At 39.7% G+C, this 25,612-nt stretch overlaps 1 protein-coding gene across 1 annotated transcript in view; it reads right to left on the reverse strand.

Annotated features, from left to right (window-relative positions):
• cpne7 (copine VII) overlaps window positions 1-19,731 on the reverse strand; it is a gene marked incomplete at both ends in the record, with an annotated part of 28,216 nt that extends 8,485 nt beyond the window's left edge. Inside the window, 10 exons of the mRNA XM_083940084.1 lie at window positions 5,602-5,735; window positions 6,360-6,419; window positions 6,671-6,757; window positions 6,935-7,033; window positions 7,216-7,305; window positions 7,396-7,479; window positions 10,460-10,534; window positions 14,218-14,292; window positions 14,513-14,695; window positions 19,558-19,731. Of these exons, the coding sequence (XP_083796210.1) occupies window positions 5,602-5,735; window positions 6,360-6,419; window positions 6,671-6,757; window positions 6,935-7,033; window positions 7,216-7,305; window positions 7,396-7,479; window positions 10,460-10,534; window positions 14,218-14,292; window positions 14,513-14,695; window positions 19,558-19,731 (1,061 nt within the window). The remainder of the gene's footprint in view (window positions 1-5,601; window positions 5,736-6,359; window positions 6,420-6,670; window positions 6,758-6,934; window positions 7,034-7,215; window positions 7,306-7,395; window positions 7,480-10,459; window positions 10,535-14,217; window positions 14,293-14,512; window positions 14,696-19,557) is intronic.
• Between the last annotated feature and the right edge of the window lie 5,881 nt (window positions 19,732-25,612).

Below are 25,612 nucleotides of genomic sequence, written 5' to 3' on the forward strand. Positions count from 1 at the left end.
CAAACAAATGTGATATTGTGTAGATACAGTAGACAGGCAGCAAGGCTCAAAAGTTGCCCACTTGATGGTTCAATAGCATGCGGTGAGGAACATTTTCCTCTAGCATTAAAACTTTTCTTATCATGCTTAATGCAATGTAATGTAGGTAATAAAATCAGAGTTGCATGGGATGTGTAGTATGTTGTTTTCATCATTGCCTTTTTATGAAACTGTCTCAAGTCCCCTTACTTTATAAAAGTGTCAAATCAAATTCCTGGAGTACCCCTTTTAGGCAGTTTAAGCAAGGTTTGAACTACAGGGGGGCCAGGGTGAGCTTAGCTCCTCTTAATAAGACATGAGCTACTCTGAATACATGATTTGTAAAATGTTGGGAGGTCTCTAAAATATTGACAATATGCTATTTCTGCCATGCATTTTTATTTTTCTGTATCACCATCATCACAGACCATGTGTAAAATGAGGCTATTACTGATGTATGATTCACGCATGACGGTGATTCATCACTAATTCACTTTAATAAAGACACCAGCATGCATGCTATTATTGCCATCGCCATCGACTGTTGATTATTATAAATCAAAGTTGCTGACATAAAGCAAGTAGCAGCCCACCCCCTGTTAAAAAAGTGAGCCCCCCAAAAGCCATGGTATAGTTTGTACATTGAGTTTAGGAACATCCCATATAGTAAACACACACTTTGTGTTTATTGTAATACATTAACACTAAAACAAAGGCATTTGTTATTCAAATTTTTGAGGGGAGGAAAAAGATACTTACTCCCAGAACATTGCAGTATTATCTATTTTACAGTGGCTCCAAATGGTAAAAGCAGCACCCTGCAGTCTTAATTTGAAAGACGCCATTGACTATGGTGAAAGGGCCATTTTGAACACATATTTGGTTACCATCATTATCCTCTGTTCCAAGACAAAAACAAATGAATGAGTCTAACGTTTATTCTCTGTAATCAGGGGCAGAGTGGCCATCGGGAAAACCGGGAGATTTCCCGGTCGGCTGGTGGCCAATAAGCTCCAGTGAACCAGCCGGCAGACTGCCCTGCGCAGCCGTGTGATGTTCATGACCGGCCCATTGGGTTAAAACTCTTCGGAATCAAGCATGTTCCTGTGAAAACCTCAGAAATCTCTACAAACTGTAGTTATGGAGAGTCCAAGCACTATATATAACACCTGTTGTGTCTCTAAATATCACCCATGGTTGCTACAGTGTCACAGTTTTGTTTAGCCTCCTATCTTGATCTAATTTTTTTTATTCAGAATTACATAACTTTCATGACCACAAATATAAAATGGCCAATGATTGAATTTGTTTTTTTGTTCAGAAATTAATGTAGAATGGTCGGAGCAGAGCCTCATGGGAAATGGGAACTGCGTATCGCTCCAATGATCGCTCCGCGCTTTTCAATGAACGAATGGGGATGAATGAGCGGCTTTCAGACAGAGAGAAAGCGGGCAAGGTTAAAGTAGTGGATTTTCTTACACTGGAAAAGGAATCGGATTTGCGTGTTTGATTTGCTCAGTTACACCTGATGGAGGACAAGAAAAATGTGAAGAAGAAGCAGATGCTGGAGGAGAGTGCATCAAAATGGTCAAAAATCACAGATTTATTCCGGAACAACCAGGCGTCAACTAGTGATGCAGGTGAGTTGACAGGACAACGGTTAGCTCAAGCTTTGACATTGTTGAGAATTAGCAATCATTTGAGCTGAGTTCTTCATAGGTCCTCCTCACCGCGCCGCAAGTTTTACACACACACACACACACACACATATAAACAAACTGCAGTATTAATGCAAATAATGCAAATAATAGATTTCAGTGTCTCGGATATGGTACAACAACATACAAAACTATCTCTGCTCTAAACTCACCTTCAACACGTACATGTTTTCAACTCACTTTTTTAAATCAATTTTCATCAGAATAATCTGAATAATCTACTGAATACAGGCTTTACTCCCACTATTGTGACCTTTTAAACACACTGGGGTCTGTTATGGATGCAAAATAATAAGAAACAAAATGTTTATTTGATTTTTTTTTTTTTTGCCAGCTCTGCCAATGTAGGAAAAGTAATGAAAATATTCTAATGGGGAAGGAATTATTCATGCCGAGATGGATTGTACAGCTCTCATTATCTCAACTGCCAGACTTTTCCAATACTTTTACCTTAGCCTTAATTCATTGATTTTTATGCACATAATGTCCTAAAGTTCCCAGGTGTTGAGATTGAACTCATCCTCTACCTTTAGCCAAGACAAGAGGGCAGAGAAGAATGCTGTCAAGTCATTTTCATCATATGAATGTTGCTGTGTGCATGGTGGTCCTTGTGTTCTCACTTTGTCAGCACACGTGAGGAGCCACGGGGAGATGTTCCCAGTATAACAGCCCTCTCAGCAAGGTAAATGAGCCTCTGCCCACACACAAATGCTAGTCACTCCAGCTCCGTAATGCACTCCTCTGCATGGACTCTAAAATCCCACATCACCTATATTCACTAAAGGCTAAAAGGTTTGCTTGCCCACGTTTTACACCTCAATAACAATTCCAACTTAAGAGCGAAGGGCTGCCTACACTTTCTGTCACTGTTCACCCAGAGACATGTTTCTGGTTACGATGCTCTTGTGTATATGTAAACATGTACAATTGATTAAGCTACAATGATGAGTTGCTAATTTCCAGGCAGGTTTTCAGTGTCTCCGGTGCTATCTCTTGGATGCTATAATTAGCCAAACAGTGCTCCCCTGATATTCGACAGGAGGATCTGCATAAATCACAGTGTTAATCCTCATCTGGCTTTGTTTCGACAAATGAGAGGGTATTTCTCTGACACATATCATATTATAAATAATTTCCCAACAATTAGCATGTACCTGCGAGCCTGCAATAACTAATGGTTTTTGCACATTTGCACATTGTTTATTTGCTTTTAATCAGTCAAACAGTCATTTTCAAATCAAAAATATGTGTGACTGAAGCCAAAAACTGATAGCTTCATCAGTCAGTTACAATAACAGGACTTGTCCCATGAAATTCAAATAGCCTCAGTGTCTTTAACGATTCCTTAAACCAGCGTCCTGCTGCACCTCCTCTGTCTTTACATCTGATTATACACCCCACTGTTATTTCACCAGCCACAATGCCTCCCACTTCTTTTGAAGTGCCTGCTATCCTGGTGTTAGCCTCTGTCTCTCCATCCTCTCATCTGTAGTTCAGGATAATGAGCCAGTGCAAGTTAAGAAGGGAGACCAGTAGCGGCGACAGATGCTGAGAGAAAACTGTATCATTGAGTTATCCACAGGAGAAAGCCCATGCAGGAATCACTGTGAGCTGTGAGCCTGTGAAGTGCATGTAAAACAGAGAGCACTGCCCTCACAAACAGCAGTGGCACAAGCTTGTGCAAAAGTGTGTTTTTGTTTGTGTGTGTATGCGTCCTTTTTCACAGAGATTCATAAACTGATAAACATGACTTTTTTTCTTTTTTTCCTGTACATTTTCCAACTGTATTTTATTTTGTATGTGCCAAATGGGATTTATAGGATTATATACAGAGGTAGTCAGTAGCCTAGGACACCACCAATGAGGGGAAATGTTTTTTTTTTCATTTTTGTTTTAATCTATTTTAGAGAGAGACCAACATGGGGTGAAAGAGGGGTATGACATGCAAGGTCTGCATGAATGTAAGGGTTATATCTTAGGCTACATAAGCCATCATTATGCCATCAGGATGTCCAAATCCAACTACTTTTAATAATAATGTTGCTGGATGCTACCAGTATGTAATATAGAGGTACATTTCCCATTTCCCCAAACCCTCATCCATGGGTATGGCATGAAAACATTTCCAGGCACTCTTCTTAATGATCCACTTAGAGTACTTTTATTTCAAATTTTTCTGTACTTCACAAATGGATAAGGGCCTATTTTTTTCTCCCATCCAAGAGCACCATTACATGTAGTGGAAAATAAGTGCTCCTGTTTGTATTTGTATAGTTTTCTTTTGAAATCTGTTTAAGGGTTTTGAGATAAACTGTGAATTAACAGACTTGCATGTGAGGGCCAACAAACTGGACCAATTTCCAATTTGGGTCTGAGTGTGTAGTGTCGGTGTAGGATGGGAGCTTGTGCTGTCTCTCTCTCTCTCTGTGGCAAGAAATGGAAGTAACATGAAACCAGATTTGTGATGATTTGATCATAATATGAGTTTTCTCAGTAGTACCATACAGAAAGGCAAAGGAAATGACAGAGAAAATGAGAGGTATTTATAGGCACTAAAGGTAACTATCAAAATGTATTTTTCACTTTGGTTTGTTTTATTGTGTTATTTAATATAATACAATAATTTGGTATTTTTTTCAAACTGTTGCAAGAATGGATTAGAAATAAATTCGCAATTGCTTAGAAATCTCTGCTAAAATATCTGTCAATAATAAAACTGATGCCTGTGGCTATAAAGGTGAAAATGACACATTTCTGATAGACTGTTCAAAGCTGGAAAATAATAGATGCTTTGATAAAAATGGCTAGTCAAGCGTTTCCAGAATATTGTGCCAGTGTCCTTGACTGCTGCTCCAGCCCCAGATTAGCCTCATGCATAAGTAATGTCAGTAGAGGCCAAAATTGCTTGCTCTAATTTTACAGGTACAAACTGTTTCTCATGCATCCCTTTGCAACGGGTTTAACACAAATTAAAATACATTTACAGACATTAAAATGGACATTAAACAAGACTGCATTTGTGGCTGCTTTTTTGACATGGGAGGCTTGTAACTATTCACAATTCAAAATACATCTCATGAATCAGAGATGGAGGAGCTGATGGTCAACTGTTCTGGTTCAGTACCCCATGATTTCTGTTCCAACACTTTTGCTGTGGTTCAAATTGACTGGCTCGTTTCAGTGTGAGAGATCCCACCGACATGGCCTGCAAGGGCCACTCTGCAGGTCTATTTCACAGCCGACACTGACCATCTCTATAGGCACCAAAGAGCCTTTATTGAAGCACCTTTCCCACTGGACAAACAAAACACTAACACCCACCAACATCTGACTTTTGTCTTGGTGTGAAAGGTTACAATTGTCATTCATTCCTAGGACAAATGACTCTGCAGTAGCCACAAGTATTTATTAGCTCCAGCTCTGATCAGCAGTGATGCAAACATGACGCTTGGGTGGACACGCTAAGTTTTGCCTTTTTCTTTTCCAGTGCAATGCGATGAGGCATCTGTCTGTCTCTGCCTAAGCAGCACTCTGGCCTGTTTTTATTTCTTTAAACCATTTCCAGTCATCTTGGGAGTCCTAATCTTCAGATGCAGGAATGGGGCCCTTGAAAAAAAGATAGTGGAGACAGCGCGAGGGGAGGAGAATCCCTGACATCCGGCGCGGCTCCCAGCACTGTACAACTGGTAAGCCAGACTACGTTGAACGTAACACACCCGAAATAAGAGAACTGAAAGACATACTTCTCCTCCTGGCAATAGGAAAAGAGTGTATCGCTTATTTTTAGCAGGCGTTTAAGAAAAAACCTGCATATAAAAGCTTATTTTGGTGGAAAAGGGGTATGACAAAGAAAAGACTGACAAACCTATCGTAGTCTTGACAGATCTCCCCCACTGCTATCAGAGCCTTCAGGTACTCGTTGGGCTGGTAAGGGTTGATGTAGTGCAAAGAGCAGCTGTTCCTGGGGTCTCCATTGGAGGCTGTGAAGTCAATGGCAACCTGGTAGAAAAAAGTGTGCAACATGAACAGTATGACAGAATCAAATAAGTTTTTCATTCGCTACTTAACTTTTTTATTTGGCTGCTTATGATATTGCGAGTAATTCTGCATGAGGGAGACTGAAATATGCATGATGGCAGTATAAATTATAAAAAAAGAGGTAAGAACTAGCGTTTTTTACACCCACATGGATGGAAACAGCTACAGCTCCCGTACACAAAAAACATTTATTCCATCAAGAAGGAACTGAACTCTACCACAGCAATCCTCATAATTAATATTCATTGCTTCAGTGATCTAGCTCGAGAGTGAGAGGTAGCGCTACAGAGGGCAGACCACAGGGCAAGAGCTCATGGTTTGAATTTATTCCACGAAGCTGCCTACATGAAAACTTTGCACACAGGCAAAAACATCAGAAGATGTTTCAACGACTGAACATGTAACACTGCTGCATATCGAATGCTAAAGGCCCAACCAAGGAATTCCATAGGCTGTTTATCTATAAGCGATATGTTCTTAAACAAAGAAGTAACATGCAGATCATTTGACAGTATAGGACGATTCATATAACCAGGTCCAATGCAGATAAAAGATTAATGACTAAACACAGAGTGCTCCATTTACCGTAAAGTGAATCTGGCATCCTCCCATGATGTAATCTAAGAAGGAGTACACTCTGTGGAGCTGCAAAAAAAACAAACAAAAAAAAAGAATATTTCTTGAAGGCAAAACCCCAGAAGCATCTTGTCAGAAACATCTGGTCATTAAAATGGAATTAACTCAACAAATCTGTTGACTGTAAAGGATAAAATAAATGTTGTGGTATATCTTCTCAAAGCAATGAGCTAAATCAAGTAAGATTGTTTCTATGTACAGTGTGCATGCAAACAATTCAACCAAAAAAAAAATAAAACACTGGTTCAACTGATTCTTACCTTAAGCTCACTGAGGATGACAACTCCTGAATTTTTATAGTTTCTCTTCTTCTGTTTGTACTTGGGGTTCACGCAATCCCAAGTCACCTTAAACAAAGCAAGATGAAGGCAAAGAGAGCAACACAACATGATCATTTTGAACATGCAGTATATCTTAAGCACCATGACTATTGTTTTTATCTGGGATAGATTTAAGCAGGGTAAAATGAAATGCATATTGGAAATGGATGAAACGGTTACACGGCTGTCTCTCCATTCACTGACCTTATTTCCACTGGAAATCTTCTGCATTTCTCTGAAGGAGGCGTAGAACTCACCGATGAAGTCATGTTTCCCCCTGGAGTCATAATCCCACACTAGGCACTGTGGCACACACGGACAACACTGTTTACGACTTTCCCTCAGTTGGTTTGGCCGTACAAACAACATTGATAAGATACGTATTCATTCATCCCTCAAATATTCAGGGAACACCTTTTTCTATCTTTATCTATTCCCATCTAGTCCTATAGTTTGACCCCTGTGTGTTGCTGAAGGTCCCTTACCTTGAGCTTCCGCTCTTCATCACAGCTGCACAGAGATATGAGAGACACTTTGAAGGGCTCCCACACGGGGTTCAGGTTGTTTTTAATCACCTGTTAGAGTAGGAGGACGTCACATATGAAGCAGGGTGGCAGAAAACAGCTGTTATGTAAACCGAAGGGGGGGGACTATGATGAATTTACCTCAGTTCTGTGCACAAGCTGTTCGGTTTCATCGTCATTGATTCGGTATATTTCCAAAAATGGATCGGACTTACTGAAGAGATCCTGCAGAGAAAACGGAATATCAAAAAGACTCCTAATGTTTGTACAGGGCATTGTAACAACTGACCCATAATATTAGAAAGTTTAATTTAGTATTTCTTCTGGTAACATCAGGACACATTTCTTCCTGAAATTTCTTTAATGTATGTAAACGAATATATTGTTTTTAAGGCAAATAACAACTGATTCTAATTAGCTGCTTGTCGATTGTTCACCTCAACCTGCTGTAGAAATGGTTGTGGGAATTTTGGATATTTGTAATTCATAATCATAGTTTTGTCAGGTCAGACGCAATTCAGTGTCTCCTCTGTTTAACCTTATCATATGACTAGTACATAGCTTGTTTGTGCTTAATGGATAACTTAAATAACTGCCTCATGACGGTATAATGGCATATCTGCGCTTCTATACATCCTGTTTCTTGCAGATAACTCATGACTGTTTTTATGGCGTATGTGGACCCTGTGTTAGAGACCTTGTGATGAGAGAAGTTCAGAATGTTCAGAGTTGGAATGTCTGAGGCTTTGTTTGATCTAAAGACGTCACCCAGCCAAGGCTTAGCTCGTTCTGTCTATTCCTTTAAAAGGCTGAGCACCGGTGGGCTCAGGGTCATTCCTGCTAAACTGAGCTTTGTGAGGAACCAGGGGGGACCGTATTTTTGTCTGCAGAGGAAAATACTTTGTCAAAATAAACCACGGAGAAAAAGCTGATCCTGTTTGTTGATCTTTATTGAAGAAATCCATTTCCACAACAATATCTAAGGATCAAAGTGTAGATGTTGATGAACAGCAGGATTAATGACGAGATATCATAGATTCCCAGCCCCGGATCGAATTTTGATATCTGCGTCCTTGCTGACGCTACTGGCTAGTAGTTGCCATGACAACGGATAGCGGATGCTATTGCTCTTTTTGCTCCTGTCCCTCAGGAGATGTATCTAGCTAATGTGGCGGGAAATGCAGCATTAAATGTCTGATTCGATGTAGAGTGTCTCTCACTCTCTCTCTCTCTCTGTCTCTCTCTCTCTCTCTCTCTCTCTCACTCTCTCTGACACACACACACACACACACACACACACACACACACACACACACACCAATCATCTTTTTCCTTCCTTTTTTTCCCGCCCTGAAGAATCAATTGACCCAAATAATCAGCGATGATGCGTCCTCCAAAAGAACCAAAACGCTGTGCTGTAAATGAAATGCCTGCTTCTCCCTGACCTTTAATCACAGAGACAATTACCCCTGCCTCTGCAATCACCAATGATAAACAACAGCCATTTGTATAAATTACAGTTTCCTTTCAAACCATCCAAAAAAACAAGATACATATTGAAATAACCCAAACACTCAACTTTTTGTGGTACTTTTCATCCCAGTCCCATGTTAAATATTATCTGACTCATTAGCTATTCAATATTTTCATGTTAACATCATCATCAATGAATCCAGAATGGATGGAGGGTTTTAGCGTCCGTAAGCTGGAGGTTTCGGTTTTACAGACAAAATCTGGCTTTCGGTCCTACAAATGTCAAACAGACAAAGTTAGCGTCTGAAGCAGGTGAACGTAGCGGAGCACTTAACAGCTAAAAAGTTAAACACTGGAGTTGGTGGAGACCTTACACACACACACACACACACACACACACACACACACACACACACACACATTCAAGTTTGTGCTTTTAACACGAAAAAGGCAATACGCCTACAGTTTGGAGGTATGTACTAACCTGTTACAAAGTAATGGCACAACACTGTTGTAAACACCAGCCACCAGAGTTGTTATTCGCCATAACAACTCTGGTGAACAAATGTCACTGTAGTATTTTTAGGTACTTTTGTTGTCCTCAAGTGTCCAAACAAAATAAATGATTTCTGCTTTAACAGTAAACTTTAGCACATCCCAATCTGACATAAATCATTATTTCTAATACAAGAAATTCTAACCCTGCATCAGTGACAGCAAACACAGCTCACGGCCATGACATGACAGGTGATGCAAAAATGAGCCTGAGTTTAGTAACAATACCAAACAGGACAGCTCAGAATTTGAGCTTTTTCTATAGTTTATTCTGACCAAGTTATGTTTGCAATCATCCACCCAAAGATGGGCTGGAAATTGTCCGTGCACATAAACAAAGTCAGTGTCTGTCATTTTGTCTGTTGAAAGGAACTAGACTCTGGTCCAAATGAGCTGCTGAAATGTTTGTTCAGAGTGAAAACATGAACACTTTTGTGTTTCGGTGGCACATGATTACACCCCATTGCTCCACAGTGATGTGCTCACAGCTGTAATCATATCAGTTTAAACAAAAAAAGCACATTGGTGGATTCTTCAGGCAGAAACCCAATACTTTCAGTAGCACACTGGATATACGTAAATATCACATGCTGGCGAAGATACACATTAGAGCGAGGATTTCTCTTTTTTCCCCCTCATGTAAGAGTCAGGTTCAATTTTACTGTCAGAGTATGAGGAAACTGCTAACTTTAATTTCAAAAATAAATGTGTATGCTGCAGGAAAATGTGATGTTTTCTCCCAATACCTCTACGATTCAAGGTCAGCCTATGAGTGTGGCATCGTAAGGCTCGTTCCTAAGAACATCGAGCAATTTCAGATCAGAGTTGTAATTGGATGTAAGCTCCTGCTGTCTTTTTGATTGAAATATGCCATCAGCAAAGTTTGACAGTGGCAGAGCAGGAGCAGTTAAGGTCAGTGATATTCAGACGTATTTCTCATGGCCTTATTTCACAGTACAGCTGTAGATTGACAGGAAGGGGGGAGGGGGTCTATCTATTTTAGGCACAAGTAATATCATCAATGTGTATAACTTCCAGGCCAGTGATGCACTATGGGGTCTTTCTGAGGTACAGCGTCATGACATCAATACGTTGCACATTACCACTATAACTATCCCTGTCTAGCGCTACTAAATCATAGCTAATAAAATATGTTATTTCCATCACTTCCGCTCACCTTATCATCAAGCTTCTTGGCACAGAAGGAGAGCTCCACATACCCGTTGTTGCCAGAAATTTCCTCAGCGTGCACCTTGGAGGGAAAAAAAAGATTTGTCATAAAATGTTGGACTTATGAGCTTCATTATTCATGGCAAAAGATCACAACCATGTTATCTAGATTTCAGGAAAAAAAAAAAAACAAAGATCAAGTTTTGTCTGAAATTGCACCTCCACTCTAGAAATATATTTATATTTTGACAAATGGCATTTGGTTGCAGAGTAAGATCGAGCCTCTACAAACTGCTTTACTTAAGATTTTATACACCATTTTTTTTTCTACGCCGAAAAGTAACTTATACTTTAGTAGTAGTTTCACTGTGACATGAAGTTAACAAGGTGAAGTGGTCATTAAAACTAGAGAGTAGAGAGGCCAATTAGTTGCAAACTAAAAGCCCGCCTGCTGTTATAGCAGGACAGTCAACTTTTTACGGATGTAAAAGTTACGACATTAAAGCAGCAGTAAAGTTTTCTAACAGCTCTCCAACATTGTTTATACCTGTGTGTTTGTTAAAAAAGTATCACAGAGCACCCTCTGCTGCTCCCTCTGGCCCACTCACAAAGCGCAGGAGTTTGCTGTCTCTCTCGTCTTCTATGTGAGACTGACAGAAACATTAGATCAAACTGCCGGAACAGTAACAACGAGAGAGAGAGAGAGAGAGGAGAGAGAGAGAGAGAGAGAGAGAGAGAGAGAGAGAGGGAGAGAGAGAGAGAGAGAGAGAGAGAGAGAGAGAGAGGGAGAGAGAGAAGAGAGAGTTTGACAAGCCCTGACAGTAATGATTGGCAAAGTAGGAAACTTGCACTTTTTATCAGACAGTTTGTCCTGACAGGTACCGAGTGCAGGGGAAATCTTTATAAAAGGTGAGAGTGGAAGGTGTGTGTGCGTGTGTGTGGGTGTATGTGTGTGTGTGTGTGTGTGTGTGTGTGTGTGTGTGTGTGTGTGTGTGTGTGTGTGTGTGTGTGTGTGTGTGCGTGTGAATGCAGAAGACCTGATAATGCTGACCAATCAAAGCAGATTTGGATTTTTCAGAGGGGGTTTAAAGAGACAGGTGCTAAAAACGGAGCAGGTAAGGTATATTCAGACAGTATGAGAAAAATAATGTGTTGAAAAAGGGCCCCTGCCTGGATTTGAAGCAGCAACCCTCTTGCTGTGAGGTAACAGTGCTAACCAACACACCGTCATGCCACTTAAGATACAAATACAAACCTGGGAAATAGCATGATATGAGACCTTTAGAAATAAATATGTGGATTTAGGGTTAAGGTCAGGACTTTCGGCAGTGAATTTTTTCAGCAAAGTTTTTACTGTTCATCAAACGTGGTATTTCTTGTACTAAACCCAGATCAGCTTTTATGTTCTGACAGGCAGGCCACCAAAATGGAGCAAGTAAAGTAAACACAACATGAGGCAGCAATATTAAATCAGAACTAAGTGTTCACACTAATTGGTAACTTACAGCTTAAAGTATTACACTTTGTGTGCCTGTGCATTGTGTATCTACAGGGATGTGCAGACTGATTAGGTAAAAGTAAACAGTATGTTTGGAAGAAAGTTCTGGACATTCAAATGTCTCAGAAAGCCAAATGACCTGACGGATGCCACCTTGTACCTGGTAATGATGATACTAATGTGTTAGAGTCTCTGCTGCTCTCTCCCCTAGATCCCATACAACAATGAGTTCGGCTGGATCACAGTGCCCCAGCATTGTGCCTAATACATAATGTTACCCAGTTTGTTCATTCAAACACAGCTGATAACTGTTCATTTATTAGCTCTTATTTTAAGCAGATTGGGCAGTATTTTTTGTTTGCCATACAATTTGGCAGATGCTTATTCTACCTATTCTAACGTGTACCTTTAAATTATCCACTCTTCATGTTTCATATTGAATGTATTGCTCATATAGCACATCTCCTAAAGTATTTAACCAAAGAGAAGTAACATGAAATTAATTGGCTACAGGCACAGAAGATTTTTTGTACATTGTTCAAATTACAAAAGCCAACAAACAACTGTCACCTAGAGTCGTCCCTGATCAATGTTACAGTAAAGGCTTAGGAAATGCATTATGTTGAGTCCTCACTAGTATAGAAGTACAATTATATGTTTACAGTATGTGTTTGTTTTGTGTGTGTGTGTGTGTGTGTGTGTGTGTGTGCGTGTGTGTGTGTGTGTGTGTGTGTGCGTGTGTGTGTGTGTGTGTGTGTGTGTGTGTGTGTGTGTGTTTCCTAACTCTTGTAATTTCATAATTCAAAACAATTGTTTGTTTTCATGTCTCCATCTCAAGCTACAATACATCCATGGTTGCATTCATCCATCCATTATCCATAACCATCCATTATCCGTAACCACTTATCCTACTGAGGGTCGTGGGGAGCTGGAGCCAATCCCAGCTGACACTGGACGAGAGACAGGGCACAACCATGGACAGGTCGCCTGTCTATTACAAGGCTGACACATAGAGAAGCGTACAGGCAATTTAGACGAACCATTAACACCTGCAGGTCTTGCAAACCGGAGAATAAAAGGAAAACCCACTCTACCCACTAACACAGGGAGCACAAGCAAACTCCACACACTCCCAAGGCGGCCATCTTGTTCTAGGGCTTCTGTGCTAATTGTGCAGCATTCCTGCATATATCATAAAACATATACACACTTTCTATAAAGCAGGCAAAGCAGATGGTACAATATTACAAATGCAAAAAAATTGAATATCTTAGTGTCAGCATATGTGGGTAGCAACTACACGTTGGAGGGATAAGGGATTATCATAATGACGGTGCACTGAATTCTCTATACTTGTGTAGATGAAATGGAAAAAAACAAAAAAAACACACAGTAATTCTGAAGTTATCCTTCGCTGTTGGCTCTGGTTTTAACAAAAAAGTTGAACTCTCGAGTTTAAATTATTTAAGAAGAAGAAGAAGAAGAAGAAGAAGAAGAAGAAGAATTACTTTATTTATCCCGCACGGGGAAATTTAATTTTTTCACTCTTATTATTATACATGTTACACACACATACAATAAAAGGAGTATTATTTAATTATTTAAAGTTAAGGTCCAATCCAATACCATGGATGGTCGCGCTACCTGGTTTTATTAATTGAAGAGCTTGTATTGGGTACAGGTCCTGTTATCATGTCAACATTCTGCCCGTCTTGTGTATTCCCAAACAAGGAAGCGTGGAAGACTGCTCAATCTAGCTCCTCTTGGTATTCAAATGCTACCACCACTGGCTTGCAAGATGGTGATTAATGAACCAACATCCCCTCTCTTTACATGTGACTTTTTATACATCCTCATTTCCCGGTGTCTATTGGTATGTTTGGCAGGAATTGAGGCCTGTGGCACCAAAAATGGATGCTAATGAATGAACTAGCGACATAAAGTAGCAACATTAAACAATTCTGTGAGTGGTACCTTCAACTTTATCTTTTAAAAAAGTATTTGACATTATTTTGCTTTTAAAGAACAAAACTAGAAAATATCCAGATATACACAGCATAACATGCATAGAACATAAATCCATTATGGGTCTTGAGAGTGAACAGATGTGAAAAAAACAAAGAGAACAAAAGTCTATTTGCCATCCATTATTGCTCTCAGCTCTCAACGGCCATTAGCCACAAACTTCCACTTTCTTGATCGACGGCAACCTGGACGATTTAATTCACCAGAGCAGCAAGGTCATAAGCAAAATGCAAGAAACCTACCGTGATGGTGGATTTGCCGGCATATTTCCCATACTTCAGCAACAAAGGCTTCACCATCTTCTTTTGGGCGACAATCTGTAAAGAATTAGATAAAAACATTTTGGTCCTTGAGTCTTTATTTTTTAACATTAAAGAGCAGAATACAGGGATCTGAGTCATCAACACCAGCGTCGGGTATACTTATTGATGACATTTATGTTTTAGGTCTTTTAAGGGAAACAAATCACCATTTTTAGGGCAGCAAAACTAATACAAGGCAATGAAATGTGTAAGTTAGACAGCGACATCTCCCTACCTGGCCAAGAGTGCACTCCACCCCACCCAGAAAGTCATCATCGCGGGTCCCGATGCTGTGAGTGCCGTGGATGTCATAGACTTCAAATCGCAGCTTCTGAACCTCCTCAAAGTAGTAGTCCAATGAGAAAACCTTGGCGAAGACCGGGTGCAAATTGCTCTTGATCACTTCTGTCCTGTCCAGCTGAGAAGGAAGACACGTTTTCATTAAACACATTGTCAACATTGTCATAGTTCTTATTTTTAATTTACTATAAGTGTGATTAAAGCAATAGTAGACTTTATGGATTGATAGAACTTTTACAGATTGTAACCTATTGTATATAGTTTTACAGCAGGATCTCACAAAAATATGTTTAGAAGATATAACTTATTACTACTTATTTTTGAGGAACACCAGCTTCTACAGAAGGACAAATGTTATTACGTTACATCAAGAGGTTAATGGACATTTAATCTCAGCGCATTGGAAATAGCCATGATTGTCTTTCACTGCCTGACAAGGAAAAGCTGAGCTCTCTGAGGCCCCATCTGCTCATGATGTTGGATTTAGCTCCTATACAGCTCCACGAAACATTTCTATATACCCAATTCATCACAAGGAAAAATCATCATTGGACGCAAAACCACATGTAGCAACAATCTACACACAGAGTTTTCATGATTTATACTGTAGTTATGTTTATGTTTAATGAATGTTTTAGGGACTCAAACATCTATCTATAAAATTCATAGAACACGGAAGAGATCAGACCCATCAAAAGGCATAATCTGGAGAACAGCTATTAATGGTAAACACCAAAAAAAGGCTTTACACCTTTTTAGTGGTTATCCTAAACATTGCCATACACTTGAATACAATTTTGTCATTCACATAATCCAGAGTCATTAGTACACTGTCAGTGGAGCAGGTCCTGGTGACATTGCCCTCTTTTGTCTTGTCTTCTTACTTAGGCAGTTTAAATCTTTTTTTTTTTTTAGAAAAGGCAACAACGTTTGCTGGGTTTGAACTTCTCTCTAAAGGTGTCTTCTTTCCTTCTTTATCCACTCTTTATGATGTTGATGCTGTAGTAGATGAATGTGGTAGATCCTACCCGACGAATGAATCTGGCATACTACGTAGGCATCAACACTTAAGTAAGCAGCTAGCTAATGTTAGATATGTAGGGTTAAGGTTAGGGTTAGGTCAAAAGACTATAAGTTACTTATAAGGTCGTAACCTATGCATTCAAATAACCGTCTGCGTGTTGACTCCTGCGCAGTATGTTGTTGTTGGGTGGGTACGACTTATCATCTACCTGAAAACATACGCCATTATTTCCATTTTCAAATGATTATTGGACCCACCCCACTCTTTTCACCCCTAACTTCCATTGCGGTCGTCATACAACATTCATTCATTTTGAGCATACTGTAACTTATTATACTTTTTTTCCCCATATTTGCTGAAACTGTTACTATATACTGACAGCAACAAATTTGCCTGGTGGGCTGTGCTCAGCTCGACTTGGTCACAAACAAATAGTACACTAAATGTATTTCTGAAAACACAGTATGTGAGAAATAAGCAATACAGTAACAGTATCTTGATTCATATTTGATCAGGTTGGGCTAGGTTATTCGTGGTGGAATCCAGTTGCTGCCATTAGCTGCACACAAGGAACAGAAGGTGGAAGCAGAGGTACATTACTTTTTCACAGATTTTCTGTCTCATATTGCTGTCAGGATATAATGCCCGTTTTAGCAAATACGAAAAAAACTAACAAACCAGATGCCAACAGTACACCTTCAGTGATTCTTCACATAGACTGTAAACCCTATGAAGTTCTAACCCCCCCGTCTCTGTCCAAGAACATTTTGTTTGTATTTGAAGAAAAGTATTTCTCGATTTGCTTACAAGCTGAGAAAGGACATTTGTCCTTATCATCCATGCACAAATAAACAATTTAATTGAAATGCTGACCTGCTATTGATTTTTAGATTTTGAGCATTCAGCACCCTTCTACATTGAACTTATTACCAATTTGCAATTCAATTTGTTGGTTAGTAAATGTTTAAACATAGTACATTTGTTGCTTACTGTAAAAGGGAGAGTTTTGTTTTGTCACATCTTGATTTGCTTGAATTAAGTTCTCGTTGAATAACCTTACTTGTCCTCTAGTTAACATCTGCCTCACATCTTCAGCTTTGTATTATGAAAACAATTATAGTCAGGCGATAATAAATGCAATGGGTGGCTAGTAGCAGAGATTGCTCTACTGTTTCCTTTTCACTCTGGCAAACCTCACAATGAACGAAAAAAACTTCCAGTTTGGCTTCCTCAGCCTCATTCATCCCCATCTCTGTTCATTGTCATCTCCTCTCTCTTTGTGCCATCTGGATGGACAGATTTAGGATGAGTCTGTTTGTTGATGAAAGCTTATCAGAGCAACGGAGGATAGGTTGTGCTGAAAGTCAGTGACGCCTGTTTATTGTTGGTGTGTGGGTCCAGAATATAGAGCGATCCCTGACAGAAAATGAAGGCTTCTATAATCAGTTCTGCCAGGAAGGTTGTGCATTATCTCTGTAGCTCGATCATAACAAGCCCCTGCAGCTTAGGTCAGATATCAGCGGAAAGATCAGGCTTTGAATGAACTCACTATCATGTGTCATCACACTGAGTCCAGTTTACACAAAAAGAAGAGAAAACGGTAGGAGAAAACAAGCCCTTTCCATGCTGCTTCTGTCCTTCGAAGTGACAGGTGGTGAAATAAGGTAATAATGAAATAAATGCAGTTTGACAAACAGCAGTGGGGCCATACACAGAGAAGAGAAATAGGGTGGTGGTGGTATGAGTGGGCTTAGCTTCTTACTCAGCTGTTGACGTAAGTGAGCAATTTACACAAGCAGTGGTACCTCCCAGCACTGAGGGATTTGACAGCGGAGGATTGGACAGCTTGTGTACACTGTCATGACTCAGAGATAGATAGATAGATGGATGGACGGATGGATGGATGGACGGATGGACGGATGGACGGATGGAACAACGAACGGACGAACTGACAGACGGATGGATGGATGGATAGATCATATGAATTGGCTAGTGGAGCTAAAAATAGCCACTCATACATGTTACATTGAACCCAGGTCAGTAATCTCATGTAACAACCCTCTATCAAATTACAACCAAGAAAAAAAGACATAACCATGTGCTCAACACTGTCAGTTGAGAATTTTTTTTCCAAATAGTATCTTGAAACCTGAGGATCTACATTTGTACAGCCCAAACATTACAGTGAGCATCCTCAAGAAATGGTTCCCACGTGGCAGGAATCGGGCAGATTTACACTTAATAATTATCTCCCATTTCCCTGGAAAGATAGAGCTTTTGTTGGATGATGGGTAGCGGGGGAAAAATCTATATAATTAGATATCCTCTGCCACATTTTAACACATCCTCTACTTAATGGAGACCTGTGCTTTGGCTTTTGCTCATGAACTAAATGGCTTAATTAACAGGGAAATGAGAGACCTGCTGCCTACGCTCCAAATCAGCTTGGGACCAATCCAAGAAAGTAAACATTTTCAGCTGGAACACCTCATCACACCGCTTATTACCATCCCACTGTTTGTCCACACACAGATCAGTGAATATACAGTATGTAGCCTACAGGGTATATGGTATAAATTAGTGAAATGTGGAGACAGGCAATGTTCAACTCTTTCTATGCAAATGTACTCTGCATTTCATGTTATTCATTCTGAATCAGACAGCTGCTGTGTAAACCATGATGGTTTCTGAAAGGGCGAAAAACCGATGCAGGTTCAGCATACCATTAACAGATTTATTCCCCTGGTTGATCTTGTACAATAACACAGGTTTTGGAGATGGAATGGGACTAAAAACTCATCCCAATGTATTACGTTTCACACATGACCCCTGCTTCATCTTAAAATCTGAGGTTTTCCAGATTGGTGATACAGGCTGGCTAATGGTTCTTCCCCCCAAATGTCTGTATAACAAGACTTTGTAACCATCAAAGAGATAGTGGGTTGAATGAGGTACTTATATATAGTCAGTGTATTTTCTACAGTAGATGGCGGTCGGAACGCCCTCAGTGTGGAGAAGCAGGCAAGAGTACTGAATTGGAAGCTAATCAGTGTAAGTCTGTAGACGAGGGCAGCAGCTCAACGTATTCTTACCACCTTAAAAAATTATTTTAAATTATTTTAATTTTCACTCTTTACCTTAACATCAGACAGCCCTGTTAAGTTTTACAGAGAACTGAAACCCTTATCTATGCTCTTGTTAAAGCCACCAGACTCCATTGACAAAAACAGTACTTTTACCTTACAGTGTTGCTATCAGTTTTTAAGTTGTTTTAACCTAACCCTTTGTAACATCAACTTTGTAACACAAACAAACTAACAGATCGAGGCAGCGGTAACTTCCGTGGTCTGTCTGACAAGAGCTTAGAATTGTTTCTCCTCAAAACTTAAACGAGCTGTTTGGACGGCAATGTAAAGTGGTGAAAATATAGCGTGCACTTAAACTGATATTGATTGTTTTTAAGCTGGTCTTTATTAGGTGGCTAAAATACATTTAGCTGCTGCCCCCGTCCATAGCAGTGCATTGCTTAGCTTCAGTGTCGGAACTCCTGTCTGCTTCTCTGAACCGGGGGCGTGCCAACTGCTGTACCTGTGCCTTCATAAACTACTGTAGGAGATATACTGACTATGGATAAGAGCCGACCTCATACAATTACACTTCAAAAAATCAGAACTATTACTTTAAGAAGAATAAGTGCCTCAAGGCACGGTCAGTTTACAGTATATATGTTAGATTCAAGGCATGATTCTTTACAAACAAATAATATGGTTAATAACTCAGATATGAAGTTTAATAAAACATGCTGCATACATTTTAAATGCTACGTACTGCTGCCTATAGAACTGATAGTTGAGGAGATATCAGCCTCACACTTTTCTTCTTTTTTTTTTTTTTTTACCAAAAATGCCCGTGTCTTTTTCAGATTAAAGAAAAAAAAAGAGGGGGATGGGGCTCACCTCTGTCCACTGTCCGTTGGTCTGCCCCATGATTATGACACATGGGTCTGACTTATTCAGCGTGTCTCGGTCCAGCAGGGCTTTGCAAGACACACGCAGCTCTACTTTGGAGACGCAGGTAGCCGGACCACTTAGGCTGGTCGCAGGGGAGGTGGCCTCCTGAACATCATTCATCCTGGCTCAGGGTTGAGAGGAGCGGCCAACCGGCGAAGCAGTACGATGTGGTAGCTCCGAGGGATGGGAAGATGTAGTGGTAGGTTGAGGGATCTCAGTAGAGCTGTGGCACGCTCACAGGACACAGGCTCTTTTGACTTGGTGTAGATGTCATAAAGAGAACAGAGATTCCTGTTGAGTCCCAGGGGACCAAAGCAAACCCTATCTGTAATTACTGCCTGTCAGATCTATCCATTTGTGAGGGGTATCATCTCGCATCTGAAATGACGAGAGACGGGACATGAAGGGAAGGTGGTGCTTTCAACCGGCCTTGATCAGATCCCTTGAAAGGTTCATTAAAGGCGATCAAATCTACTGCTTCTTCTTTTGAAATGCTCTTAATGCCAGTTTGAAAAACATAAGGGTGGGTGTCACTCTACACTATCCATACAAAACACTGACTTGATATCATCATTTTTCTGCAAACCACTATTTTTTTATCCTGTTTCCTGCTCTAAACATGAGATAGCAAACCCCTTATTCAACAATGGGTAAACAAGAGAACATGGCAGATAAAGTCAGGAATCTAGCAGACACATGGCTGAGCGGCTTTATTGCCCAGTGGATAACATAAAACTATGAAAATAACTTTGTTTTAGATGTGACAAGCCTCCATTCTGCTTAAGTGTCATTGACCAAAGGCTGTCTGACCCTGCTGAACTGTTTTAAAGGGGAAGAAAGTATGAGGCCACGGGGTTGAATGTCTCTACCATCCAAGCATCCTTCACTGTGTCACATCCAGAGACAAACAAACAAGTGTACGTTTGGCTTTCAGCACCAGGGACAGCGCCCGTGCTTTCCTTTTTTGGTTTTCCAGCTGTGAGTCTGGAAACCAGATGTTACCCAAAAAGCATCAAACTTAACCCGATACAGCTCAGAATGCAATTAGATTCAGAAGCTATAAATTATGACCTAAGTAAAAGTTATAATGTTAAAAAAAAAGACGCAACACGTTCACAACTTAACAATGAAGGTGATGCAGGAAACGCTCCTCAATGGTTTCTTGATAATTCACCACAATAAATCAACTGTAGTCCTTAGGAGAAAAAAAAACCCGGTTAGCGATCACGGTCGCAAACATGACGGTCTATCTTTAGTTTATCACAGTAAGCAAAGCGTCGCACTGAAAAAAAAACTAAATGAATAGTCTACTTTGATAGCATCGTTTGTCATTGCCTTACTCACTTCCAATAAGAAAACATACAGCTGATGAAAAGCAAACGAGGAGCAGCACTTATAATCCCCACATCAAAAACCGATCAACTCTGCTGATGATAAAAAACGAGAAACTCACTTCCTACCTGTCGTTGTTCCTTACTCTTAGACACACTTGTTTTAATCCTCTTCCTCCTCTCGATTTTCTTTTCTTCCTCCGCCGAAACTCATTGGTTTAGACTGGCGAAGGGGGGGAGTAGGCTCCGCTTGTGTGGAGAGATAGGGAGTGGAGGGAGTCCAGCTGCTGATGTAAGGATGGGGCTTTCGCTGGGACTCGATTATTGGGAGTTCAATTGAGAATCGAGCCCTTTCAAACAGGAGACTGGCAATGCATTACAGGAGCTTTTTATTGATTTTAACTATCTGGCAGCTTTCACAAAGCATGGCAGCCTGAGATAGGCTAAATGAAAAATATGTGCATGGATTTTATGTGATTTGCTATGAATTCTGGCTAATAAAAAACTTAAAATATATGAACAAATCAATGAAATGCATTTAAATCTAAGGATAAGACATGCAATGCATTTCACTCTTCCTTTGAGTTGAAGTTAATCTCTTCGCACCAATAAGCCTCTGCAAGCTTAATATAAAGATACAGTATATCAATCTGAATTTCTTCAGATTAAGCCTAATAAATGGGTCATGCTGAGCATATGTAAGAATCCCTCATTAGCATTATGATAATGTTTACATATTGCATACATGGCACAGTTCTGCATACAGTTGGCAAGTACTTGACACTATCAGGAAAGCTGTTCCAACAACATGCTCACAATCTGAGAAGTTTGAGCATAAGATGTGAGACCAGGTGCTTAGATGATAATCCTCTCTTATGGTTTTTATCAATTTTCATTCAGAAAAGAAGGAAATGCAAGCCTTAACCAGCTGGTATTGACACGTTTTGTCTCATCTCGGTGATAGAAAATGCCAGGGGGGGAGACATTTCACAGCAAAACAACAGGAACTTAAAGGATGGATCTTCCAGCAGCAGCACATCACAGCCAAATCTCAATGTGGAAGATCCAGACAGACAGCTGAGGACTTATAGCTCGTTGCTCTCTTAACTCCATTAAAAACACATACACCCACATGTATACTGAACATGCACATACAAATACTTAAGTAACATGTCTCTCACATTTGACAGCAATATGTTATGTAACGTACTGTTTTCCACACAACTATTATGCCTGAACCTTTTCACAGTCCACCCACAAATGTATTATTTTCATGAATGTATTTCCAGACATTGCATAACATTTATGGATTTTTTTAAATTGCACTGACAAAACAGCAGCCCTCGAGTTTCTGCAAAACAAGAGTGAAGGCCACAAAAGACAAAGCAGCTAGAAGGAATAGACAAAAATGACTCGGGAAATTTGGGTTCATCAATAAACGCTTTTGTTTGACTGCTTAAAAGTAGCTTGCGTGGTTACAGTGCACTTTATGATGATAGAAATGTATAGGCTTCAGCATTTTTATTCCTTGAGGCATTGAAATTTCATGATTCTAAAGTGTCCTTCAGACAGAAGGAACATTTCTTTCATTAGAGCTTTGCACACTTACGACATCTTTGATTTCAAGGGGGCACGACTGATTCTTTTAAGAGCTGAGACACTCAGAAGCTCCCAGCTGGCAAAATGATGATGTGTGCAGACAGGCACCTCAATCAAATTATTCCAACAGCTAGAAAAAATAAAACAATAGCTCCTTGCTTTTTAATTATCTGCTCTGTTAAGATGATAACAATGCAACGTACACACAATACAGCACAAATACCACATTCATTCTTCCCCTACAGGATATTCTGTACAGGCTCACACTGTGTCTGCTTTCTGACATAGCCAGCACCTAAAAGTCATGTTTTCTCCTGCAGTCTTTTAAACCCCACTGCCTTGTCTTCCGCGGAAAGTCAGTAGGAATCATCTCCTTAAGGGCACACACCTGAGCCCTGTTACGCCAAAGCTCCAAACAATGGCCATCTGCTGCTGCTGCTGCTGCTGTCTCAGTACCTCACAGGACGTTCCCTGCTTTCACCCATGGATTATCTTTTCAGATTCCCCCTGCTGCTTCTCCACTGTCACTGACCACATTGCATGTAAAATAACCCAATTATGAAGACCGCTTAAGATGACCTAATGCACTCACATTTTCAAACTCCAGTGTGTAACATCACCCGCTTTTTTTCAACCAACAGCTCTCTCAAGAAGAGGTCATTTTCGTAGGGCTTTTTAGGGCATTTTTAAAGATACTATCGATTCTAAAGTCTTTCTTATTGGTGATGGAAGCTGCAGCATCCCTGTTAATGGTAATCAATCACCAAGCTTGTGTTTCAGAAGGCTCTACTCCAGGGAACAGAAATGTTATCTCTACGTGTCTCGTCTGTCATCATTATATATTGGCCTTATTGCCCTACAAAAACTGTGGTCACAAAGATCTCAGAGTTAACATGATACACACAATACACCATAGGGGTGAAGGTGATACTGCAAGATACAAGCATGCATGTAACCTCATTGATTGAAGTAGGGAATATTTAAGAAGCAAAAACCAGTACTGGAATACTTAAATGATCAATTATCAAATTTGTTGCCCAATATTTTTCTTTCAATACAATTTTTATTGAAGTAACTACTAGTTACTGGGTCAGTCTTTTATCATATACACTGACTGACTTCTCTACCTGATCCCTTTTTGCATTTATGATAGCACAAATAAAATCCACATCATTGAAATAATGAATAATGAAAATAGTTGACATTAATTTTCGTTTGAGGACTGGCAAAGAATTTAGGAAGAAGAGGTAATGGCTCACAAAATCCGCAGCGTCCGCTTACATACGATGGTGGAAGAAGCGCTCAGATCCTTTACTTAAGCAAAACTAGAAATACCATTTATATAAATGCTCAATTTAAGCAAAAGTTCTAAATTCTAAATCCTACTCAAGTAAAAGTACACCAGTATTAAACTTCAAAACGATAACTGCAGCTGTGAAATTGTCTATAAGTGTCAAATAAATGTAGTGGAGTAGTATAAGTGTCAAGCATAAAGTGTAAATACTCAAGTGAAGTACAAGTACGACAAAAGTGTACTAAAGTACATTACTTGTGAAAATGTATTTAACATGTTTTATCAAACAGATTCTTTTGCAGTGCCCTGTCTTTAGGATAAATAGGAGCATCCCTATGAGTTTCTATTGTAGCCGTATCAATCAGATATGGTCCAAAATAATCTTGACTGTCCACTCACCTTCATTAACTGAATTATTTATTTGTGTTCAGACAGCCAGAAAACAGAGACACTAAAGGAGACTCAGACAAGGGCATTCAGTCTCATCTTGATTTTTTTTTTCAGTCTGTTTGGTGACATGCTCGACTTGGGATCATTTTAGGAAGTGGACATTTGAAACAGTCAAAAGGATTATTCCTCTTCCGCATTCCACTCGTTTTGTTTGTTTGTCTATTTTTGTTGTTCTGAAAACCAAGACACAACCTAATGTTAACATTTCAATAGTCTGTTTTGGTTCATTATGGTCTTTCTGTTAGAAAATTAAATTTTTCTGCAGAAGCCCAGTGTAATCTGTCCCACTGGGATATGTTCTTGCTTTCCACGGCTTTTGACCTTCCTCTGCCTCTGGGGCAGTTGTTGACCTCCACTTCTATTACCTGTGCATTAACATACATGCTAAAGTTAATAAACAGGTCTTTTAATTATATATTTTTTATTTCTGGTGACCGGACTGTAAAATAATTGGCTCTTAACTGGACAGGTTTTTATAAATACGCATCAATTTGCTTTCTTCTAACTGCTGAGTTACTGACACAATTATTCGGAAAATACTCGTAAATTGTATGGAAATTGCAGTCACATCAGGTTACTAACCTGCTTTCAAAAAATGGATTTACAACTAGTCGACAAACCCTGCTCTTTAATGCTTTTATGGCTCCATTTGGTGCCTCTACTGCCACCTACTGCTGCAATTATGAGCCCAGACTCTGAACCCTAGTCACATTTATTCAGTTTATAACTACATAACTAAGTATTGCATTACCAGTTGCTCAGATTTCACTCCACAGGGACTCAAATCTTTTCAACAGTTACTGAAATGTGCAAAATAAGATGCAATCTTTTTCACAGAAGACATTTTTAAATGCCCTGGCAGAAGAGACAGGTGTAAATTATACTATTTAAAAAAAAAACTGAAATACGTTCCGCTGCGTTAGTTTCAGGGTCCTGGCTCACTGTGACACTTCAATACTACAGAGCCATCTTTGTCAGTAACACCCTTTCCCTACTAAGACAAGCGATACCTGCTGTGATAAGGTCTATTCATATTCACAGGCGTGGAGCTAATTTTTTCACAATCTTTTGGTCTATGAATAAAATTTCAATACTGTTTTAATATTTTTATTTCTGACCATAGGTAAGACCTGAGATGCAATCTGAACCCAACATACTTAAACATTTGATACCATCTAGACATCTTATCTTTACTGATTTGTGCAAAAGTGGTTAAGCGCTCCATAAACACTTTACAGACACCTCGTCTTTCCCCCAATCTGCTATGTGCAGCGACTACACCATGAAAACTCTAAAAATCAGTTCATAATCATGACATCCTCGATGG

Source organism: Echiichthys vipera, assembly GCF_963691815.1.
Source record: "Echiichthys vipera genome assembly, chromosome: 1".
Taxonomy (NCBI): Eukaryota; Metazoa; Chordata; class Actinopteri; order Perciformes; family Trachinidae; genus Echiichthys; species Echiichthys vipera.